General features: G+C 45.7%; 1 protein-coding gene across 1 annotated transcript; it reads right to left on the reverse strand.

Annotated features, from left to right (window-relative positions):
- LOC142186722 (vomeronasal type-2 receptor 26-like) lies at positions 1-20,585 on the reverse strand. Its single transcript, XM_075261359.1, has 7 exons — positions 20,533-20,585; positions 19,315-19,612; positions 11,274-12,077; positions 9,945-10,187; positions 1,649-1,772; positions 992-1,102; positions 1-902 (listed from the first exon to the last, which is right to left on the reverse strand). The coding sequence occupies exons 1-7, from the start codon at positions 20,583-20,585 to the stop codon at positions 1-3; spliced, it is 2,535 nt and encodes an 844-aa protein (XP_075117460.1).
- Positions 20,586-25,176: the final 4,591 nt, after the last annotated feature.

Genomic DNA, 25,176 nt, shown 5'->3' on the forward strand with positions numbered 1-25,176 from the left:
TTATTGTCTCTCCAGGAACTTTCTTCTACTGCTCATCTCCGGCCTCATAATAATATTGTAGCATTTAGGAAGAAATATACAGCCCAAAATCCCCATTTCTGAGGCCAATATAGAGAATATCTCCACCATGACCATGTTCTTCCCCTTACTGCTCAGATACGCTGGGATGGCACAGATCCAGACACTGCAGAAGACCAGCATGCTGAAGGTGATGTACTTGGCTTCATTGTAGATATCAGGTAATGTCCTCACCATGAAAGCAAGAACAAAACTCACAGCCGCTAAAACCCCCAAATAACCCAACATGACATAAAAGGCCAGAACAGAACCTTCATTACACTGAATGATGATCCTTCCAGGATAAGAGTCTATGTCCAGCTCCTGAAATGGAGGAGAAACCGACAGCCAAATAATGCCATTCAGAAGCTGAAAGAAGGAGCCGACCAATACTACAGAATAAGGCAGTCTAACCCCCAGATATCTCCTCCAGGGGCTGCCAGGTCTGGTGGCTTTGAAAGCAATGGAAACCGTAATGGACTTGGCAAGGATAGAAGACACCGCAACGGTGAAGGCGACACCAGTGGAGATCTGACGTAGCCTGCAGGTTATATCATCTGGACGACCAATGAACAGGAAGACACATAATAAACTCAACTTGAGGGACAGAAGAAGAATGAAGCTGATGTTCCGATTATTGGCTTTTACTATAGGAGTGTCCAAGAATATAATGAAAATCACTGACACAGAGATGGTTATGATAAGAAATAGTCCAAACATGGAGGACAAAACCACAGCCATGGTGTCCTGCTCATAAGAGAGATACTCTATAATTTTTGGCATACACTCATCTCTGTACTCATTTGGCCATTGGTCATCAGGACACTTTAGACAAGTCTCACTATCTATAAACAACATAAAAAAATACATGAAACATGTTCAGCAACATAAGGCACATAAGGAGTTACATAAACAATTGTCAGCAAGCTTTTACTTGTTGTCGATTTTCCCTTCATCACCCATTGTCTGTTCTCCACACCATACACTGGTCTAAAGAAATGTTCAACCCAATTGTTATATTCTTGCCATTTCTCAGTCTTGCTTCCTACAACACAATATGGCCACAAGATGTAAAGACATTTATGATATCTGCAGGCATGGGTGTATATAAGCGGGTGGTTTATACTGATGATGGTCAGAACCGAACCATTGTCTTGGATGATGGTCATTAGTGATGGAAATGTTCATTAGTTACAGCAGGGCCAAAGATGGACTGGTTCTTACTGCTCTTAGGACTCCCCGCGCCTTCGGTGCACTGGTGTCTCTCTAAAAATTGGTGTCAGGACCAAAGAGGAAACTGGAAGTCCTAGGAGCAGTAAGTATGGACAATTGTACTTTCCAACCAGGCCATGTACTGCGTGAGCTTGAAGCACAATAGAACATGTGATTAGAGATGGGCAAGGCTCTCAAGCTTTGTTTCGTCTTTTGGTTCGGTGGCTTGGGTCCCCAGTTCATTTCAGGATGAGCTAGCATATGCTGAAGACATAGGACATCCTTCAACATTTGTCTTCTTGACCAACTTTTATCTGACTGGATATCCCTTTCCTACTCCTGATATCATTTACACAGATGTGGAGCCGGAGATATTTACCAGATATGTTGGAGATTTGTCCGGCTGGACATGCGAGACAATCATGGCAGCAGGACGGATGGCTTTCTTTTGGAGATTGTAGAGTTCCAGGAAAACAAGATTCAGAGCACAAACCTAAGGGAATCTAAGGGACATAAACAGCATGTTACACGGTGTCACCATTAGTATATGGTCAGGTTGTCTTTTCTACCACGTTCATACAAGTGAGATCTATGGATTATGTTACTTTTTTATAGAGAGTGAACTGCATTCAAAGAAACTGAAATGTAACCGACCCGATGCCGCACAAATACATCCGTCTGCACATTGACTTTCATTCTTAGAAATGATATACTTGACTGTCTACTTTTTGCTGTATTGTGGTAGGACGTGTCCTGATAGTCGTGTCATAAGATGAGCAGCTTTACAAAACAAGATTGTGTAATATTGTATCACAAAGTAATATGCTGAATGTGTCTGCTCGTCACCATCCGGTGCAGTGTTGTGAATTATACTGGTTTCATGATAGGTTGGGGCCCTTAACACCTCATGTTTAGGCCCTAAGGAGATCCTTCACATGGAGTAAACGCGTGTGTATTTTTGCAAAATACACGTGTAAAAATAAGACTCCCTATAAAGTAATGCCCAGACATCACATGGTCTGGTATATTAACATATAGGCCCAAAGCCTGTGCTAGCAGTACCATATAGACCCGAAGCCTGCTAGGATTAAAGAGGACTTTTCATGGGTTTGGGGCACATGCAGTTCTATATACCGCCGGAAAGCAGACAGCCTAATTCCAGACCGTCCTTCTCCACAGCAGCGCCTATAGCGCTGTACAGTGTGAGCGGGGAGGAACGCCCCCTCCCCACTGTACAGCGCTATAGGCGCTGCTTGGAAGAAGGATGTACCTGACTGACTGTGAGGAACGCCCTTCTGACTGTGAAGAGCTACAGTACTGGCACCGCTAGCTCCTCACCCGGGGCACAGATCGGGAAAGCCGACAGTGCGCTGAACTCAGCACACTGTCAGATTTCCAGCGGTATATAGAACTGCCTGTGCCCACGAAAGTCCTCCACTCCGGTCCGCATGGAACCTCCGATAGCGAGGTTTCTCCTCGCTGCAGCCTCTTCCAGCTCTCCGGCAGGGATTTCCAAAATGGCGCCGGCGCGTGCCCCCTGCCAGCAGCCTGAAGCTCCGGCTCCCTCCTCGCTCCGTCCGTCTGCTTCGGCTCCAGCTGCGGACCTGTCCAGCTCCTCTCCTGCCTCCGCTCTGCTCTCCCCTGGCGTGGGGACTCCTGGGACAGCTACTGACAAGGTATACCTTACCTCTGGGACTGTCTCCTCTGACCACATAGCGGCCCCCCTCCCCCACTCACTCCCCACTGAGCCTGGCCCTGGCTGTCCTGTGTCGCTCCCTGCTACCAATGTGCCCCAGTGTGGTGAGATGCCCCAGGAACATGGCTCCCCTCTCCCTCCTGATACTGCTGGAACGCCTCCTCTCCTGGCCCCCTCCACAGCTCTGGTTCCTGGCCCTGATGGTCCCTTGGCTCCGGTACCCCAGGTCCTGGACCCCCAGACCTCCTCCATTCTGCCTGTGGTTCTCCCCCCTGGGACCCCTCCTGGGACAGTCTCTCTGACTCCGCATTCCTCCCTATCCACCTGGGATGACCCCCAAAGGCCTCGGCGACCCCCGGATTGTGATTTGGATTTTTCTTCTACTCCAGCGGCCCTTCGGGCCCCCGCAGACTCTGATTCCTCTGGTTCTTCCTCACATGCCTCCCTGTCTCAGGGGAGATCTAAACGCCCTAAGTTATCGGATATCTTGGAATTGCTCCGTGCTATGCCCACTAAACAAGACATAGAGGCTATGGTGCGCAGAGTGGAGGAGAAACAAGACAAGATTCTGACTGGGTTCAAGGCGGACCTTCACTCCCTTTCGACTACTGTTACGTCTCAACAGCAACGCACGGATTCCATCGATCAACGACTCCTTGCAGTGGAGAACTCTTTATCTACTCAACGCACGTTTAATCGCCATCTCATCCTACAAGTAGACGATCAGGAGAATAGGGGTCGCCGGAACAACATTAAACTGAGGGGCATCCCTGATGCTGTTGCCACCAAAGAGCTCCGCTCTATTGCGGTTTCGGTTTTCAACACTGTTTTGTCTAGACCAATGGATACGGAGATCAATATTGATAGGATCCACCGTGTGCTCGGACCCAAAAGGACCTCCTCCTCCGATCCTAGGGATGTCCTATGCTGGGTGCATTTTTACAAAGAGAAAGAGGACATTCTTCAGGCAGCCTGGCACCATGGACCGGTTCCGTTCCTGGATGGCTCTATTACCCTTCTCCCTGATGTTTCCCGCCGCACTCTGGCGATGAGGCGCCTTCTGAAGCCTACTCTCCGCAAAATCCTGGACTCTGGAGCTACTTATCGCTGGGGTCACCCCTTTCATCTCCTGATCTGCCGAAATGGCGCCAACTTCGCTTTACATTCCCCTGACCAGGTGGAGGATCTAGCCCATTTTCTTGACATCTCTGACTTAACTTTACCGGATTGGCTGGAGTTCCCACTCCCGTCCCCTCTATCTGCTGCTGGTTCCTCCTCTCCCCCACTGCCCCCCCCCACGTGTTCACGGCGTTGCCCGCCCTCCTTCCTGCCCCCCGGCCTGCCAGGGTAGCTCCGTGTACGCCCTCCCTGCGTCGTTGTCTCTACATTTTGAGGCTTCGCCGTACGGTGGTCTGCTAAGGTGTGCTCCTTTTGTTTGCCTCGTCCACGGTGCGCTCGGGTTGGCTTGGGGGTGGGCTGTTTGCTTCTCTATAATTGTGGCTGGCCCTTTAGCTGGCTTTCAATCGCGACCCCCTTTTCTTTTTCCCTTGTTGCTGTGTTGCCGGTGTGGGAATGGGTAGTTCTGGTTCCTGAACTACCTCTCCCCAACTTAGATAGTTCTAGCGGCTCTCTGGGCGAATTCTGCGGCGTGCCCCTGAGACCTGCTGTAGTGGGATTTCCCCCACTGTTTGGTGTTTTCCCGAGCTTGGGCTAGCTAAGCTCGGTTCTAGCAGGTGTTTGCTTTTTGTCCTCTTGTTTTTGTTTGTTTGTCTACTTTTGCCCCTCTTGTCTCTCTTCGCTCCCCCTCTCCCTTTCCCCTCCTCCCGCCCTTTCCTCCCACTCTTCTTCCCTGACTCCCTCCCCCCCCTCCCTCATCTGTTTCCCCCCTTGCCTTTCCCCCTCTCCCTTCCCCCTGGGGGTGGTCCCGGGCCCCTTGCCATGGATTCCTTGACCTTTTCCTCCATTAATGTGAATGGGCTGAATACCCCTGAAAAGAGGTCCTCCATCTTGCGATTGCTCTGGAGTAAGAGGACAACTGTGGCTTTCGTGCAGGAGACACACTTTAGGGAGGGCTCTGTCCCCTCTCTTTCCTCTCTAAGATACCCTGATGTATATCATAGCTGTTTTTCTGAATCCAAGTCTAGGGGAGTTAGCATTTTTATTGGGCGTTCGGTGGCTTGGAAATATCGAGCAGCCCTTTCGGACAACTCGGGTAGGTGGGGCCCTGGAGAGGGCTGCAGCTCACCCACTTTCTTTCCTCCTACGTTGACCCGACCTCCTTTGATAGACCTCTTACGAGCTTTGAGAAAGCCTGTGTTGGCACTGGTCTTCAACGCCACTCCCTGTCAGAGTTTTATGCCCTTTTGGTCTCCCCTCCTCCGGGCCACAGACCCTCTTTCCTTTCTAAATGGGAGGCTGATCTTAACCTCTCCTTTTCGGACGCGGACTGCTCTAGAATTTTGGAGCTTGCTCATAAGAGCTCGTTGGCCTGTAAATACCAAGAGGCGGGCTACAAGATTCTTACCAGGTGGTACCATGTCCCTTCCCTTCTGCATAAATTTTTCCCGTCTGCCTCTCCCCTTTGCTGGCGGTGTGGTTCGGAGGAGGGGACACTTCTCCATGTTTTCTGGAGCTGCCCAGTTCTGAGAGAGTTCTGGGATGGTGTCCATCGTTTAACGTCCCAGATTTTTCAGACTGATCTGCCTAATACCCCGGCCTGCTTCCTCCTTCATCTGTCTGGGTTCTCCCGCAAGGCCTACCGAAGGTCTGCAGTTCGACACCTGATTAACGCAGCTAGGGCTTGCATCCCGGCCTTATGGAAATCCCCTAATCCCCCGTCTCTTCGCCACTGGATTCGCAAAGTGGAGGACCTCCAAGCTATGGAGGATCTCACGGCGTCCTTACGGGACGCCTATGATGTCTTCCTTGAGGCCTGGACCCCTTGGATCCTCTTCCAAGGCTCTGGCCAATACAGCAAAATAGAATACAAAGGATCATCCAGCAATGAGATAAGAAAGTCCAATATAAGTCTTCTTTATTTCTTGTTATCGCAATGTAAATAAAACAGCACGCAATGCACAGGAAAAGCCTGCGTCAGACAGACGCGTTTCAGATAACAATCCTTCCTCAGTGTCTGGCCAATACAGGTCCATAGTGGGCTGTGGGTGAGGTTCTGGAGTGGGTGTGTCCCGGGACTCCCCCCCCCTTCTTCTTTTTCCCTATTCCTTTCTTACCTCTTGTCCCCCCCCCCCTCAGATGATTTTCCCCCGTTTCTTTCTGTCCAACCTTCGTCCTCTTTCATTTTACGCATTGACACTGTGTCGGCCGCTCCTCCCCCGTATTGTTGGTGGTGGTGAGGTACGGCCTTTGAATTTGTCGGGCGACCCTCATCGTAGCTGGGTCCCCCGTGTTTTGTTATGTGATCGTTTTTGTTTTATATATCTTTTATTTTCTCTCCTCTGTGATCTTGTTTTCATAAATAAAGAATTTATAAAAAAAAAAGAACTGCCTGTGCCCAAACCCATGAAAGGTCCTCTAACATCGGGTCCCGGAGAGGTGAGTAACAGTGTTTATGTTCTCTAATCTTCCCTGGGGCTCTGATTATTATACTCGGGGGTCTGAAAAGACCCCTGAGTATAATAATAGAGCATGAAGGGTCCACTGTGGCCCCTGCAACCTCTATTATGTCCCACAGTCTATTGTGCCACTGCGGGGTATAATATATGCTGCAGGGGCTGCTGTGGGGTATGATTATATATATATCTGCCTTTTAATGTATGTAGTTTTCCGTTGAGGTCGTCCCCAAGCAGACAAAATGGCACTGCTGGAAAACCTGCGGCAGTAATGCATTGTGGTTTTGTTCCCGAAGCGCTCTTCACTTTCTGCTTCCATCATAGACCCGTGGTGTTTTTGTAGATATAATTGATATGCTGCAATTTACAAAACTCCAATGGTTTTGGAGATCGCAGCGTGTCCACTGCAGATATTTTTCCACAATGTGTGGATGGGGTTTGCAAGAAGGAACTATAAAGTGTTGGGTTTTCCCGTGGCGTTTTTGCCACGTGAGGCCACATCCCCACTTTGCGGTAAAATAAAATACACAATGAAATTTCCAAAATATTAGATATATATTAGATATAATTGAAGCAGAAAGTACACAGAGGAAAGCTCTGCAAACTTTCTGTCCAAAGGACTGCAGAAAGACATACGGTGCGTCATGGCCACGGTTTTTACCACAGCGCTTTTTTGATGCAGGACTCCTCATGGGGCCTTAGGCTTAAGAAGTTTTCCAGCATGGCTGAAATGAGATGAATGACACTGTGTAAACAGAGAAGGGGTCACGGTTACACATATACCACGGTTCATTCAGACAGCCAATTCTTCCCTTATTCTGACTCCCATTGAAAACAATTAGTGCAGGACATGGATTTTGCCGCAGATTCTGCAGTGGATCCAGAGGTCGCAGCTTTAGACTCCCCACTGGTTAGACTCATTTATTTAGGCCTAACCACCGTGAGCCAGGGGGGTGCAGAAAATAAAGAGGAATCTGAGACAGAGGTCTGTCTAAAATTCCTCTTTACTTTTTGATGTCTGCACAGGTTCTCTCTACTTGTATGGAATGGTCTGAGCAAAAAACACACCCAATTTTGGTTACTCATTTTGCTATAGTGCACATGGGTTTCTCCAAAAAGAGGCCAATGAGGCTCTGTTGCCCAAGGGCCCACACAAACCTGGAGCCGGCCCTGACTAGGAGTCCACAGTAGCTAAGAAACAGAGGAAGAAAGAAGGAAGACTTCATAGTCATAGTCATTAGTTCTCTGTGCGGAGTGTCTTCGCATGGTCTGATGTAGATTATACAGCCTGGTCGCGGTTGGAAGGAAGGACCTGCGATAGCGCTCCTTCTCACACTTGGGGTGAAGCAGACGGTCGCTTACAGGGCTGCCAAGTCCCATCAGGGTCCCATACATGGGGTGGGATTTGTTCTCCCGCATGGAGGTCACCACAGACAGTATCCTTCTGTCACCCACCACCTGTACTGGGTCCAAGGGGCTCCCCAGGACAGAGCTGGCCCTCCTGATCAGCCTGTCAAGTCTATTTCTGTCCCTGGTTGATATACTGCTCCCCCAGCAGGCCACACCGAAAAAGATGGCTGAGGCAACCACAGAGTTGAAGAAGGCCCTAAGAAGTGTCCCCTGGACTCCGAAGGCCCTAGGAAGTGTCCCCTGGACTCCCGGCCCTAAGAAGTGTCCCCCGGACTCCGAAGGCCCTCAGCCTCCTGAGCAGGTAGAGTCTGCTGTGGCCCTTTCTGTGCAGCGCCTCCAGGTGGTCAGCCCAGTCTAGTTTATTATTGAGGATCACGCCCAGATACTTATAGGTCCTGACTATCTCAATACATGTTCCTTGGATCTCCACCGGGGTCGGAGCACTTCTCCGTTTACTAAAGTCCACCACCATCTCCTTGGTCTTCCCAGCATTAATCCTGAGGTGGTTCTGCTGGCACCATTCAACAAAATCCCAGTTTAAGTCTCTGTATTCCCTATAGTCGCCATCAGTGATAAGGCCGACTATAGCAGAGTCATCGGAGGACTTCTGTAAGTAACAGCTGGAGGAGTTGTGCCTAAAGTCAGCAGTGTACAGTGTGAAGAGAAATGGGGCGAGAGCTGGACCTTGTGGTGCCCCCGTACTACAGATCACAGTGTCAGACACACAGTCCTGGGCTCTCACATACTGAGGGCGGTTTGTCAGGTAGTCTAGGATCGTGTTGGACAGGTGATGGTCCACTCTACCAAGGTTCAGCTTCTCCCTCAGTATTCCTGGCTGATGGTGTTGAACACACTGGACAAATCAGTTTTTCATCATAGAGGGGATTGCAAATTTTCCACACTGGCTCTGGATATGTCCATCCAAGAGAAAGGGTAACGAATGTCACTAATTTCTATAGCGTAGCAAAATATAGAGACAGTCTCAATGCCTTTTGTTATAAGCTTTCACTCTGGAGCATGTCATCAGATGCGAGTTCAAATATTCTACTCTTGTACACCATGCTATGCACTTGCTGACTATCAATGCTGCATGGGTGTGATATTCAGGTGTTTTTGTTCTCAATTCGTAGCCTGAGAGTTGGGCGGAACATACACCTTGTAGTCTTTCTCATGGTTGCAGAGAAGAGTCCTCCTTGGTCTGTGCCACATACAAAGTCCATTCACATTAATGCGACCACCTGTCAAAATCCAGAATAACCCCCTTTGGCAGAGCGGACCGCTGCGAGACGTACAGGAGGAGAGGGGATGTTGTGATGATGTCACTGGGATGTTGAGCCATGCCGACTTCGTGTTTTGTGGCCGGCTGCACTAGGTTACGTGGTTGAGCATCCATGGCACGAACAATCCGATCGAGGTGGTCCCACAGATTCTCGATTGGGTTCAAGTCCGGGGAATATGCTGGCTAGGGGAGTACAGTAAACTCATCCTGGTGCTCCTCAAACCACGCACGTACACTGCAAGCTTTATGACACGTCGCATTGTCCTGCTGGTAGATGCCATCATCCTGAGGAAAAACAATTGGCATGTAGGGGTGAACATGGTCTGCAAGGAGAGATGTATACTTGTGTTGCTCCATCGTGCCTTCCACAATGATGAGTGCACCCAGATGGCTGATGACACGCGCCTTCTGCTATTAGTTATTTAACGTTGATGTCAAAAGCGGTGGTCACATTAATAGGACTGGACTGTGTAGTATAGCTCTCAGCTAGCTCAGTCCTGTAGACATTGAATGGAGTTTCAGGGCACATACATGACCACCACCCCAGTCACACACCTGTGAGGTCCCAGTACTGAGATGCCCAGCTCTCATCCATATATCACCTTGTTTGTGGATAGTAAACAAAGTAACCAAATGTTTGTCTTGGGACAAGCCTTGTAAGGAAATGTTTCTCTGTGAATATCTATTATAGTTGGAGTGTTTGGACTTTTCTTCTCACCTTTCCATGTTTCCACGTTATCTTCTGTGGATATATAACCAGCTGTTCATGTTCCAGCACTGATGGATTAAAGTAGCCCACGTGATCCCAACAACCAATGTATTGAGTAGTATTGTATACATTGCTTTCTCTTTTCACCCAATTTTCAATCTCTAGATATTCCGGCATCTCTCCCCTCTCATTGAAGTTCAAAGGTTCATTGTACTTGCCAAAAAATTTCAATTTCTTCATAAATATTCTCAGCTTTAAAAAAAAATTAGAAAATTAGAAAACATTTCACTTTCCATTTCCAATGGTTTGATACCAAAACGTCTCTAATTATTGCTATAATAGTAGGGTTGAGCGATCAGGATCGGAAAAGATCGGATTCTGATCGGCTATCGGAATTTCACGATTGCGATTGGAATTCCGATCCTGATCTTTTCTGGCGGGATCGAGTTTGAAGGTTATTTCCCACAATGCTTGGCTACTGGACAATCATTGTGGGAAAAGCTAACATCAGGGTTGAGCGATCGGGATCGGGAAAGATCGGATCTCGACGATTGAGCAAATTTCACGATTGTGAAAAGGATCGCGATTGGCTGAAAAAAATCGGGCCACACGGTGGCTCAGTGGTTAGCACTGCAGCCTTGCAGCCCTGGGACCTGGTGTTCAAATCCCACCAAGGGCATAAAACCATCTGCAAGGAGTTTCTGTGTGTTCCCCGTGTTTGCATGGATTTCCATCCCATATTTCAAAGACAGACTGATAGAGCTCACAATGTACATTTTACCTATGTGGGGCTCACAATCTAAATTTAAAAAAAAAAAAAAAAAAAGAAAATGATCGGAAATCGGATTATAAAATTGATCCTGAAATCTCAAGATCAGCTCAACCCTATATAATGTGCATGTGCAGAATTGTCCTTACTTAGCCCTTTCCCAATATCCACCGTTCTAGTACAGTGGATGCTGGATGTTTAAAGATGGCGGCCACTCAGGAGCAGGGTAGCCGCCGGGTGTCTGCTGTTCTAGTGCTTGCACTGATCGTGGGCAATCATTGTGGTAAAAGGTAACATTAGGGTTGAATGATCGGGATTGGGAAAGATCGGATGCCGATCGGCGATCGAGCAAATTTCATGATTGGGATGAGCTGGAAAATGAACAGAAATCGTATTTTAAAATCGATCCTGAAATTTCAAGATCGGCTCAACCCCAACCAGTACTGTAAAACTGAAAAATTGCGGTGGCGGGAAAGTGTTAAAGTAAATAACAGTAATCTTGTGCACAAAAAGCTTATAGCAAGGACCAGTAGAAGTCTTGTATACAGAATTCATGAACTTCTACTCACTTTATGTTGAAATGTAATGGGTTCCAATTGTTTTCCTCCTGTTCTATTTAAGAAGGTGTATAAATCATGTAGAGCGTGCGCCATGCTCAGGGCTGACACATACACATTGTAGGTCATTGAGTCTCCAAAATAACTTAACAGCCCTTTATAGGTCTCCCCTCCTGTACAGTTTCTAAGGGTTGCATGAGAAACCGCAGTGAAGAGTTTATTTTTGATTTTATTTCCTGATAGGCAAAATTGGAACGAGATCCAGATGTCCTCCAGTAACTTGTCATCCGGTCGGTTGGATGGATGAAAAGTATATAAAAGTTCCTTTAATCCAGGGACGTGGCGTGGTGGTGGAGAGAACACCAAACTACGATCTAGTTTGTCTCCAGCAATCTGTCTTACGAGTTCTGTAGAAAACGACCACGATACGGGAAGAAGGATTGTTCTTTGCTTCAGAAATGGTGCTAATGGAGTAAGTGACCTCATATACTGGAAGGAATACGTCCCACATATAATAATAATCTCACAGGTTAAAGGCAACTGATATTGCTGTTTTGTTACATAAGAATCTTCTAGAGAAACCTTAAATTTAAATTCGATGCAAATTCCAAATTTCCGGAGTGTTTGGCTCATATGTTCAGCTTCACGTTCTCCGGGGTCGTCATCTGTTGTTATTATCCCGACCCAGTTCCATCCAAAAGTTTTGATTAGCTTTGCAGTTCCTTCATTTTGTGTCTCATAGTCTTGAACTGTTCGGAAAAAGTTTGGGTACAGCCTTCTATTACTCAGACGAGGATCCCTGGCCCCATAACTGATCTATAAACACAAAATTATTTCATGAATCAGAGAACAATGAAGGGATTCGGGATCTATTGTGTATTTTTCATTAACATAGGTCACCTGTCGACTCTGACAGTGCTAAATTGACTCTAACCCTACAGAGAGACTCGGCATGCAGAATAGGTCTTCATTAGAGATGAGCAAATGCTGTTCGATCGAATATCAGGCTGTTCGAGGTATTCGTTTCCAATGGAATACCAGGCCGCATACGCAGTAAAAATTTGTATCCCCTCTCACCTTCCTGGTGCTTTTTTTGCTCCAATAACTGTGCAGGGGAGGTGGGACGGGAACTACAACAGCGGAGGCAGTGAAAAAAAAAAAAACATTGGCTGCTGAAAACATGTGACCTCTGACTTATAAGAACATCGGCCGATAGACGCTCAATCCAGCTTTGCAGGCAGTGTCCCCCCAAACACCTAACAGGGATACAATGCAATTCAGTCCAGCGATATACACTCAACCCAGTTTCCTAGGTGGTGTCCCCCGAAAACAGGTATACAGAGCAATTAGGTCCGGCTATGTCCGCTCAATCCAGATATTCACGGTGTGTAACCCCAAAACCGAGGTGGGATACACAGAAATTCAGTCAGGCTATATACACTCAATCCAGTTTTTCATGGTGTGTAACCCCAAAACCTACCTGGGAACACACCAATTCAATCAAGCTATATAAGCTCAATACAATTCTTAAGGGTCTACCCCCCAAAGCTAAGCAGGATACACAGCAATTCAGTCAGTCCATATACGCAACATCCAGCTTTCCTCAGCTGTACCCCCCAAAGCGAAGTGGGAGACAGCCATTCATTCAGTCCATGTATGGTCAAACCTGTTTTTAATGCTGTACCCCCCAAAGCTAAGTGTGATACACAGCAATTCAGTCACGCTATATCAGCTCAATCCAATTTTTGGTCAATCCAGTATTGGTTGCTCTCCATTATGTGAACTATGCCTTTATCTTTTGAAAGGCAACCCAACATGAAGTCAGCCATGTGTGCCAGTGTGTTACTTGGCATGCCTTTGCTGGCCCCAACTGTAAGGGTCACTCTCCATTTCCTCCATTTTCCACTCCCCTTCACACCATCTGTGGTGAAGCAATGGGATGCACTGAAGTGCACCCTCAAGCCTCATGTGGGACAGGGACATCAGATGCCACTCCATCCCCCTCGTCTTCCTCTGCCAGCCAACGGTGCGAAGATGAGAGGAGTGTGCTCTGAATGTTTTCTGCCTAGCAGAGGCTAGTTCTCACTTACGAAAATGGCCCCACTTTGACCTGTATATCAGGCACCATGGTGTAGGTTTCAAAGAACCATTGCACCAACAAGTTGAGAACGTGGGCCATGTGTGGACCGTGTTTGATTCTGGCAAGCTCCAGATCTGCTACCAGGTTCCAGCCATTATCACACAAGACAAACATGCCTGGGCCCAGGTGCAGCGGGGAAAACCATATTGCCATATCATCCAGGATGGCATCCCTGACCTCGGAGGCACTGTGCTGTCTGTCCCCCAAGCTGATGAGCTTCAGCACCGCCTGCTGACATCTCCCCACGCCAGTGTTACAGCATTTCCAGCTCGTAGCTGGGGTCGAGGTTGCAGCGCAGGAGTAGGCTTTCAGAGAACCCCTGCCATGGATTTTGGGCCGGGAGAGGAGATAGGGCACCCCAGTTTGCACCCCGGGCCCAGACTCCCAGGCACCCAGGCCCAGACTCACCCGGCCTGTCATTACAGAGAAACAACATCCCTGACCACAGGCACTTGTCGATGTAGTCAAGTGGACCTTGCAGCAAAGTGCGGAGCTCTGGGCCCGACTGATGTTATGGGACACGTGCAGGTGCAAGGCAGGGACAGCACACCAAGAGAAGTAGTAACGGCTAGGCCCAGCATAGGGAGGTGCCCCGGCTGCCATCTGGTGACGGAAGGCCTGGGTATCCAGACGCATAAACGCCAACATCTCCAGGGCCAGAAGTTTTTAGATGAGGCCCTTGAAGGCTTGGGCATGTGGGTTGCTTGCGCTGTACTTCTACCTGCAATAAAACACCTGGGAGATGGGGAGTGGCTGGGAAGATAGTGCAGGCAAAAAGTGCGGATGAGGGTGAACTCCCCAAAGTGTCAGAGACAGATGTGTAGGTGTCGAGGCTGGTGTAAACAGTGGAAGAGACAGTGTTGGCAACGCTGGGCGACGATTGTCCTGCGTTTGCTCTCTCCCACTGAGACCAGGGCTTGCCTTCCAAATGACAGCACACGCAAAAGATGGTAAGGTTACTCTTTTCAGAGCCCCTACTCAGTTTAGACTTGCAAAGTGTGCAAACTGCACTAAATTTGTCATGTAACTGACATGAAAATGATGGGACTATCCAGTGGCTGTTCATTTTGATGAAAGTCAGCCGGTCAGCACTGTCAGCTGACAGCTGGCTATGCTTATCCATGATGATGCCACCGGCCGCACTGAAGACCCTTTCCGATAGCACGATGGCGTCAGAGCAGGAAAGGACCTCCAATGCGTACAGCGCAAGTTCCAGCCACAAATCCAACCTGGAGACCCAATAAGTATAGGCCGCAGAGGGATCGGAGAGGACAGGGCTGGGGTTGGCCAGGTACTCCCGCAACATGCGCCTATACTTGTCCCTCCTGGTGACACTAGGCCCCTCAGTGGCGGTAGTTTGGCCAGAGGGTGCCATTAACGTGTCCCAGACCTTGGAGAGTGTGCCCCTAGTGGGTATGGACCGGATGGCAGTTGTTAGCCTGTTGGAGGAATAAGTCTGCCAACATGGGCGAGTTTTGTCTCGTCATCATCACTGAGGCCCAGAAACGCCGGTTGCAGGTCCACAACCACAAAAATGGCAGGAAATGGCGGATGCTCCAGTATTTTGGCATCAGGACACACAAAATCGTCTAGTAGTCCTGGGATTTGGGAAGTGGTTCAACAGAGGGAGAAACAGTAAAAGGACCAGAAAAGAGATCCTGGGAGGGGGCAAGGGTGGCATGACTCTGTTGGGAAGATTGGGCATGTTGGGAGGAAGGAGGGGCAGACTCTTGGGTATGAACAAGACTGCAGGTAGTGGCTGACCGCTGGTGGAAAAGCAGCTGGAAGCATTATCCGCTAGCCATTGTAACACCTGTTCCTGGTGCTCGGGCCTGGTCTGCGTTGTACCCTGCTTAACACAGCTGTCATATCAGGAATTGTGATGAGCTCATGCTAATGTTTCTTTCGGTTTAAAGTTATGTTTCTGTCCATATTAATGTAGAGGAAAGAAGTTTTCCAATAATTTATCCACTTTCATAGAGGTTCTAGTAAGTTTGTAAAGTGTCCAGTGGAAAGGATGGGATAGGATTTCACATAAGTTTGCCACCCATGGGCACTCATGGTGCAGAAACTGAGGGAGCTGACTTTGCTGAACCCTTGGGTTTTGGAGATGGAACTCCATCAAAGGTCTCCGCAACTCACACACCCTGCTCAACATATGGTATCTAGGGTTTCAATGTGTGGTGACCTCGCACAACAGCTGGTGCTTCAGACTGATGTAGGCATTGCTGGAGTGTATTGAGGCTAGCAGCAGCTACTGTAGACTTGCCAAAGTGGGAGCACAAGCGCCACACTTTCACCAGTAGTTGAAGAACATTGTGGTACGTTTTTAAAGACCGTTGCACCAATAAGTTGAAAACGTGGGCCAGGAATGGACCATGTTGGAGACTGGCAAGCTCCAGAGCCGCTACCAGGTTCAGTCCATTATCACACACGACAAAAATGCCTGACCCCAGGTGCAGCAGGGAAAGCCACATTGCCATCTCAGCCAGGATGGCATCCCTCACCTCAGAGGCAGTGTGCTGTCTGTCCCCCAAGCTGATGAGCTTCAGCACGGCCTGCTGACGTCTCCTCACACCAGTGTTGCAGCATTTCCAGCTTGTAGCTGTGGTCGATTTAACAGAGGAGGAGGGGGAGGGTGGTGTTTCAGCACTCCTGCCAGGAATATTGGGCGGGGAGACAAGGCAGGCTGCCACAGTTTGCGACCCGATCCCAGCCTCAATTACATTCAGGCAGTGTGCCGTGATTGAGATGTAGCGTCCCTGGCCGCATGCACTTGTCCACGCGTCGGTGGTCAAGTGGAACTTTGTGCAAAGCGCAGAACTTAGGGTCCGCCTGATGTTATGGGACACATGCTGGTGCAAGGCTCAACTCACCCTAAGGGCAAAAAACACTGCTGGTGAATTTTGTTCAGTTCCAAAGGACTCTGTGTTTAGATTTGGCTCAGTCACAGCTCCAGGACAGGCCTTTGAAAGCAAGGTTTGCTTTAGTGGCTCCATCTCAGCAGGATGATGATGGTGAAGCTTGGTTAACTCTGGTGTCGGAAGGGAAAGTGGTTTCTGATCTACAGCTAAAGTACTGGAGCATGTTGTTTGGACTATTAACACCTGATCAGAACCCAGTAGAGGTAATGTAGAGTCCGATATTAGAGGACCATTACCGCTAGTAGTGGTTGCAGCCAATTCTCCACCTTTGCGGTCCTCTAAATAAAAGTTACCCCCAGGATTTGATGCCAAAATGTTATCAATTTCACAATCAAAATCAAGGTCAATGTCTGGGTCCTCAGTCCAATCCACTGCATCAATCCAACACAATGAGAGCGATGGTTCTAGAACCACCGTTTTAGGGGCTAAGAATTTTAAAGAGGCTAACACTCTGCTGGTGCAAGGCTCAACTCACCCAAAGGGCCTAAAACTCTGCAGGTAGAGGCTGAAGTCACCTGAAGGGCCTCAATCTCTGCTGGTAGCTCAGCTTAAGGGCCTGGAACTTCATTTGGAAGGGCTCACGTTAAGGGCCATAAAAGTGAATTTTGGAAGGTCTTACCACATCACACACATCCACAATGACAGTTCAGGGGGGGACTGAAGGATTTCCCAACTAAATGTTCGACTAAACAAAATACGGTTTCACTGCGGAGAGTCCAAAACGCTCACCGGCGCTCACGGCCGCACACTTTTCATTCATTTGAATGGTTTTGTAAAATGCCGGCAGGTTTCCGTCTCCTGCCCAGTTTCGGCCAGGAAACGGAAACCTATATAACGGAGACCCCGGACGCAGATGTGAACGAGCCCTGATTTGCACACGTGGAGGACTTGCCCAGTTATTCATCCTTTCTGGTCTGAGATACAAGATTGTATTCATAAGGTCACTCACTCCAACATCACACTAACTTCGACATCACACTAACTCTGACATCACACTAACTCCAAAAAAGACAAAAAGAGGCACCGAGCTGACCAATGAATAGTAATAACAGGAATAGGACAAGGTAAGCAGAGAAATGGCCGCTCACCTGACTGGGTTGTGTGGGACACAACAACCCTAAGGCGTGTAGAACAAAGGTGCAACAATTCGGTGCGGGCAGCTGCTGGAGGAAACGCCACAAGACGTCAAGATAGTAGAAGAAAAGATGGACCATCCTCCTTGCGGAAGATGAAGGAAAATACCGCGCTCGCCCAAATGAGGTGAAAAGGCTTTATTTCGCACAACGCGTTTCAAGCAAAAGTGCTCTTTTCCAAGTGCATACAATTTACCTTCCGGCTTAAATAGCTTGCTTCCTAGCGTATTCCTCATGTACTAATTCTCAGTCTGGGAAGGTAAATTGTATGCACTTGAAAAAGAGCACTTTTGCTCAAAACGCGTTGTGCGAAATAAAGCCTTTTCACCTCATCTGGGCGAGCGCGGTATTTTCCTTCATCTTCCGCAAGGAGGACGGTCCAACTTTTCTTCTACTATCACACTAACTCCGACATCACACTAACTATGACATCACACTAACTCTGACATCACACTAACTATGACATCACAATAACTCTGACATCACAATAACTCTGACATCACACTAACTATGACATCACAATAACTCTGACATCACAATAACTCTGACATCACAATAACTTCAACATCACACTATGACATCACAATAACTTTGACATCACACTAACTATGACATCACAATAACTCTGACATCACACTAACTTCGACATCACACTAACTATGACATCACAATAACTCTGACATCACACTATGACATAACAATAACTCCGACATCACACTAACTATGACATCACAATAACTTTGACATCACACTAACTATGACATAACAATAACTCTGACATCACCATTCAATGCTTAGCCTACCTATGTGCCGGGTCATACCATCATTGTTCTGACTACTGTGATGCATTGTATATGTTGTACATCACATGCATGCCTTATCCATGTCTGTTTCTGTTTACCTTTGAAAACTTCCATAAAATTTTTCAATAAAAAAAAAAAAAAAATACTTGTATAAGGGGACCCTCCTCGACCATGTTTTAAAGGGATCAACTACTAAAAATGTATCCTGGGAGTTACATCTCCTGTAATAAGCTTTGGTCTGGTTGTGCACATTCCAGAATGCGAGTATAATGAGATGGGGCCATGAGATGGGGCCATGTCTATTTAGGGTGAATACACACATGCCAAGTTTGTTTCAAAAATTTCTGATTCTTTTTCATCTTATTGAGGATCACAAAAATGTATGCACCAAAAAGGGGGTGTCTGGGGAGCTTAGATTCAATCTGATTTGTGAGGCACTTAATGATGAATCCGGGGTTGCAGACTGGATTCGACACCTGGGTCACAAGATAAGAATTACCCTCGAGGTGGCTCCACATCTCCCTTCACTCCTGATCTCACAGGTTAGATGTGCTATTGGGGCTAGCATCAGATTAACTATGACATCATCCCCCATAGCATCGGTAATTACCTGTGAGATCAGTGGTGGAGGGAGTGGACGGAGCAACCTGGGAGGCAGAAACTGGTTCCAATCACGTCAACTGGGTCATATCTAGGCTGGAACCCTCGGGTCCATCATCAAAAGTCCACCAGATCAGGTAAATTAATCTAAACTTACTGGTCAACCCCTTAAACACACGTACATGAGGATTGACCACCACTAGTCGTGACAAATTCCCTTTAACGGGGTTGTCCAGGATATTTTTTTTATTTATGGCCTATCCTTAGTTGATCCTGAATGGATCATCTGCCCATGGTTGTTTTTGATGCTCATTTTTTGCCAATGTGGGGACCGACTATCTGGATTAGTCCCATCGGTACAGCGGGTCACTGTACTGCTATAATCTGGCACACAGTCTCTATAGGGGCAGGTTTCAGTGCAGATATTCTTAAAAATCCAGAGAAGTGACTTACCTGGGTGTAGCCGAAAATGCTGAGTAATTGGGCCATTGGGTTCGTAGTAAGTGGATGGAGATCTCCGATGTAACCGGCCAGTGCACCATCACTTTTATAAGAATAGTTAGGAATCTCTATGGCGCTCCATATCCCGGACATTATACGTAGAACATCTTTAATAACTTTATTTATATGTCCACAGGAGTCAAACACATGATACCCCAGGGTGACATTAGGAAGGATATCGGGGCTCCTGTTAATCTCATCAATGACAAAAATAAAAGCCATCAGCTGCTGATATTCTCTGATACTTACACTGCGGGAGAAGAAGATTCCACATCAGCCAGGAACATATTGTATATACTGGAGTAATGCCATACAGGAGTCTAAGAATGCAAAGGAGCGACCTGCAGGCTCTGAAGAATGGCATATAGACAGACAGATAGACAGGCAGAAATACAAACTGACATACAGGCAGATAAGCAGAAAGGCAGAGAGACAAACAGACAGGCAGAGAGACAGACAGGCAGATAAGCAGAAAGACAGACAGGCAGATAAGCAGAAAGGCAGAAAGACAGACAGACAGGCAGAGAGACAGACAGGCAGACAGAGAGACAGACAGGCAGATAAGCAGAAAGGCAGAAAGACAGACAGGCAGATAAGCAGAAAGGCAGAGAGACAAACAGACAGAGAGACAGACAGACAGATAGATAGACAGGCAGAAATACAAACTGACATACAGAAAGACAAGCAGAAAGGCAGAAAGAAAGACAGACAGAGAGACAGACAGGCAGGTAAGCAGACAGACAGGCAGAGAGATAGACAGGCAGACAGAGAGACAGACAGGCAGATAAGCAGAAAGACAGACAGACAGGCAGACAGAGAGACAGACAGGCAGATAAGCAGAAAGGCAGACAGGCAGAGAGACAGACAGGCAGAAATATAAGCTGACATACAGGCAGACAAGCAGAAAGGCAGAAATACAGACAGACAGGCAGAGAGACAGACAGGCAGAAAGACAGACAGAAAGACAGACAGGCAGAGAAACAGAAAGACAAACTGACATACCGGCAAACAGGCAGGAATGTGGTTCAAATACAATCATAGTAAAATCCACATCAATAATTTGCATATTAAACCTGCAGGTCACTTTATATTTTCCGCGGCAAATGATCATAACTTACTTCAATTGCATTTACGTAACACAACGTAAGTCCTGTGGGCCCCAATACATACTTTGAATAGCGCCCTCTACCAACTCCCCACAATTTATTCTTGATAGCAATCATTATGGTTACTGCAACAGTTCCTCATATATATTAAAGAGATATAAATATAGTGAGCAGCGCAACATCAGACATGTAAACAATAATAGGAGCAGCGTTCTCTGGGAAACCACTGTTCTGCCTCCTCAGACGAACTAAAATGGCTTCTGCGAATGGATGATAGAACTAAATTCAAATGACCAAAGTATCTATGTAATATATATATATATATATATATATATATATATATATATATATATATATAGTCCTAGGAGCCATGACAGTGTCATACACTATGTATCATAGATATATATAGTCCTAGGAGCCATGACAGTGTCATACACTATGTATTATATATATATATATATATATATATATATATATATATATATATATATATATATATATATATATATATAGTCCTAGGAGTCCTGACAGTGTCATACACTATGTATTATAGATATATATAGTCCTAGGAGCCCTGACAGTGTCATACACTATGTATTCTAGATATATATAGTCCTAGGAGCCCTGACAGTGTCATACACTATGTATTATAGATATATAGTCCTAGGAGCCATGACAGTGTCATACACTATGTATTATAGATATATATAGTCCTAGGAGCCCTGACAGTGTCATACACTATGTATTATAGATATATATAGTCCTGGGAGCCATGACAGTGTCATACACTATGTATTATATATATTATATATATATATATATATATATATATATATATATATATATATATATGTATATATATATATATATATATATATATATATATATATATATATATATATAGTCCTAGGAGCCCTGACAGTGTCATACACTATGTATTATAGATATATAGTGTTAGGAGCCCTGAAAGTGTCATACACTATGTATTATAGATATATATAGTCCTAGGAGCCCTGACAGTGTCATACACTATGTATTATAGATATATATAGTCCTAGGAGCCCTGACAGTGTCATACACTATGTATTATAGATATATATATAGTCCTAGAAGCCCTGACAGTGTCATACACTATGTATTATAGATATATAGACCTAGGAGCCATGACAGTGTCATACACTATGTATTATAGATATATATAGTCCTAGGAGCCCTGACAGTGTCATACACTATGTATTATAGATATATAGTCTTAGGAGCCCTGACAGTGTCATACACTATGTATTATAGATATATATAGTCCTAGGAGCCCTGACAGTGTCATACACTATGTATTATAGATATATATAGTCCTAGGAGCCATGACAGTGTCATACACTATGTATTATAGATATATATAGTCCTAGAAGCCCTGACAGTGTCATACACTATGTATTATAGATATATAGTCCTAGGAGCCCTGACAGTGTCATACACTATGTATTATAGATATATATAGTCCTAGGAGCCCTGACAGTGTCATACACTATGTATTATAGATGTATATAGTCCTAGGAGCCCTGACAGTGTCATACACTATGTATTATAGATATATATATATATATATATATATATATATATATATATATATATATATATATATAGTCCTAGGAGCCCTGACAGTGTCATACACTATGTATTATAGATATATATATATAGTCCTAGGAGCCCTGACAGTGTCATACACTATGTATTATAGATATATATAGTCCTAGGAGTCCTGACAGTGTCATACACTATGTATTATAGATATATATAGTCCTAGGAGCCCTGACAGTGTCATACACTATGTATTATAGATATATATATAGTCCTAGGAGTCCTGACAGTGTCATACACTATGTATTATAGATATATATATAGTCCTAGGAGCCCTGACAGTGTCATACACTATGTATTATAGATATATATAGTCCTAGGAGCCCTGACCGTGTCATACACTATGTATTATAGATATATATAGTCCTAGGAGCCCTGACAGTGTCATACACTATGTATTATAGATATATAGTCCTAGGAGTCCTGACAGTTTCATACACTATGTATTATAGATATATATAGTCCTAGGAGCCCTGACAGTGTCATACGCTATGTATTATAGATATATATAGTCCTAGGAGCCCTGACAGTGTCATACACTATGTATTATAGATATATATAGTCCTAGGAGCCCTGACCGTGTCATACACTATGCATTATAGATATATATAGTCCTAGGAGCCCTGACAGTGTCATACACTATGTATTATAGATATATATAGTCCTAGGAGCCCTGACAGTGTCATACACTATGTATTATAGATATATATAGTCCTAGGAGCCCTGACCGTGTCATACACTATGCATTATATATATATATATAGTCCTAGGAGCCATGACAGTGTCATACACTATGTATTATATATATATATATATATATATATATATATATATATATATATATATATATATATATATATATATAGTCCTAGGAGTCCTGACAGTGTCATACACTATGTATTATAGATATATAGTCCTAGGAGCCCTGACAGTGTCATACACTATGTATTATAGATATATAGTCTTAGGAGCCCTGACAGTGTCATACACTGTGTATTATAGATATATGTAGTCCTAGGAGCCCTGACAGTGTCATACACTATGTATTATAGATATATATAGTCCTAGGAGCCCTGACAGTGTCATACACTATGTATTATAGATATATAGTCCTAGGAGCCATGACAGTGTCATTCACTATGTATTATAGATATATAGTCCTAGGAGCCCTGACAGTGTCATACACTATGTATTATAGATATATATAGTCCTAGGAGCCCTGACAGTGTCATACACTATGTATTATAGATATGAGGTGAGGGAAGCCTACAACAATCTATGCAAGCAATACAAGGGCACCCTCAGAGAGAAGAAACAGAGGTACCTCTCCCACAAAATAGAACAACTAGAGGACTCCCTCCAGGACAGCTCATTCTGGGAGACCTGGCACCACATGGGCACAAAGCCCAAGAAAAACTCTCTCCACATCCAAAATGGCAATATCTGGCTCAACTACTTCAGAGGTCTCTACAAAAACATCCCAGAAGAAGACCTAACTCCAGAACAGCAACAAATAATCACCAAACTGAGGGACATGGAGAAAGTCATCAAAGACTTCCAGAACCCTCTGGACTCGCCAATCACCATAAAAGATATACAAGAAAGAATTGCCCTGCTGAAAGGCAAAAAGGCCAGTGGCCCTGACGGCATCCTACCAGAGATGATCAAATACAACCCTCCAGCAATACACGCGGACACTTCCCCGAAGACTGGAACAAAGGGCTCATAACCCCCATCTACAAGAATGGGGACCAATATGACCCCAACAACTACAGAGGGATCTGCGTCAGCAGCACATAGCTGGGGAAACTGTACAACAGCATCATCAATAACAGAATCTTCACCTTCCTCACACAACACGGGGTCCTCAGCAAGAGCCAAGCAGGGTTCATGCCAAACCACCGCACCACAGACCATTTCCCCCTACGCCAAACAGCAACACAAGATGGGGTATTCCTGCCCCTGTGTGCTGTTAGGACAGTTGGAACTTTTAATTAGCTAACAGTTTTTCCCCCTATAAGAGGCCAGAGCGACCTCCTCCCCCCTGTGTTTTTTTCTGTCCTGTGCGACTGGACAGGTGGAGGAGGCTGTGGCCTCCTCTATGGTTTAGAATAAGGTGTCTTAGATCCTTTCTTCTCTTTCCCTTCTTTCTGAGTGAAAGCTCTAGGTTTATACTGCAGTCTTTTGTCTTACCTGCCTTGTGCAGGTTACTGACTTTTTCAGCTGCAGTTCATTTATTGCCCTGCAGTAAGGTAAGCCGTGTCCTCTTTCAGCTTTCCCTCTGTGTTCACTGCAGAGACTAAAAGCACTAATTTCTATTGCTATGGGCACTCTGTCAACTTCACAATATCGAAGTCGATTCACCGCCATTATGGTAAGATCCAACCAAATATTTTTTGTATTTCTTGCGGTTCTTCAATGTGCATTTAATTCCTAAGCGGGGACTATATGCTGTGAACCTAAAAGAAGGGTTTATATACCTATGTACTATCATTACTTATTAGGTGCATATTTGCTTATTGCTCACATGATGGTGGATGCTCTAAGGCAATTTGTTGTAAGGTTATGCATGTCTGCACTGCTGTCAGTACGGGGTCCTCCAGCTAGGAGCCCTTCATTTATTGTTGTCATCTCCTGGGTGAAGGAGTACATGCAGATTTCTGGTAAGGTTCCCTCTCCCAGTTTTCATAAGAGGTCTTACTTAGAAATAGAAGCCCTAGTGGCTCAAGCTGTAGGGTTACAGACTTGTATGCCTGAATCCACAGTATCCTGGGTTCAATCCCAGTTGCACTTTGCATTTGTGATATTAAAAAAAAAAAAAAAAAAAAAAAAAAAAAAAAGTTAATAAGGTACTTGTGGTTCTCATGGTCCATTCACATGGAGAAAGTCTCTAAACTTCATGCTAGACTCTGTCTGCTTGAAAATCTCCCTCCTCTAGGTGGGAAAAGATCATATCAGCAGTGCGTTATTTATAGGTAATACAGCGGGTTTCCATCCTAACTGCCAAAGGTTACTGGATCTTATGTCAGGGTCTGCAGTTGCAGTCCCTTGGGCCATATAGCGCATGCGG

Source organism: Leptodactylus fuscus, chromosome 1, assembly GCF_031893055.1.
Source record: "Leptodactylus fuscus isolate aLepFus1 chromosome 1, aLepFus1.hap2, whole genome shotgun sequence".
NCBI lineage: Eukaryota > Metazoa > Chordata > Amphibia > Anura > Leptodactylidae > Leptodactylus > Leptodactylus fuscus.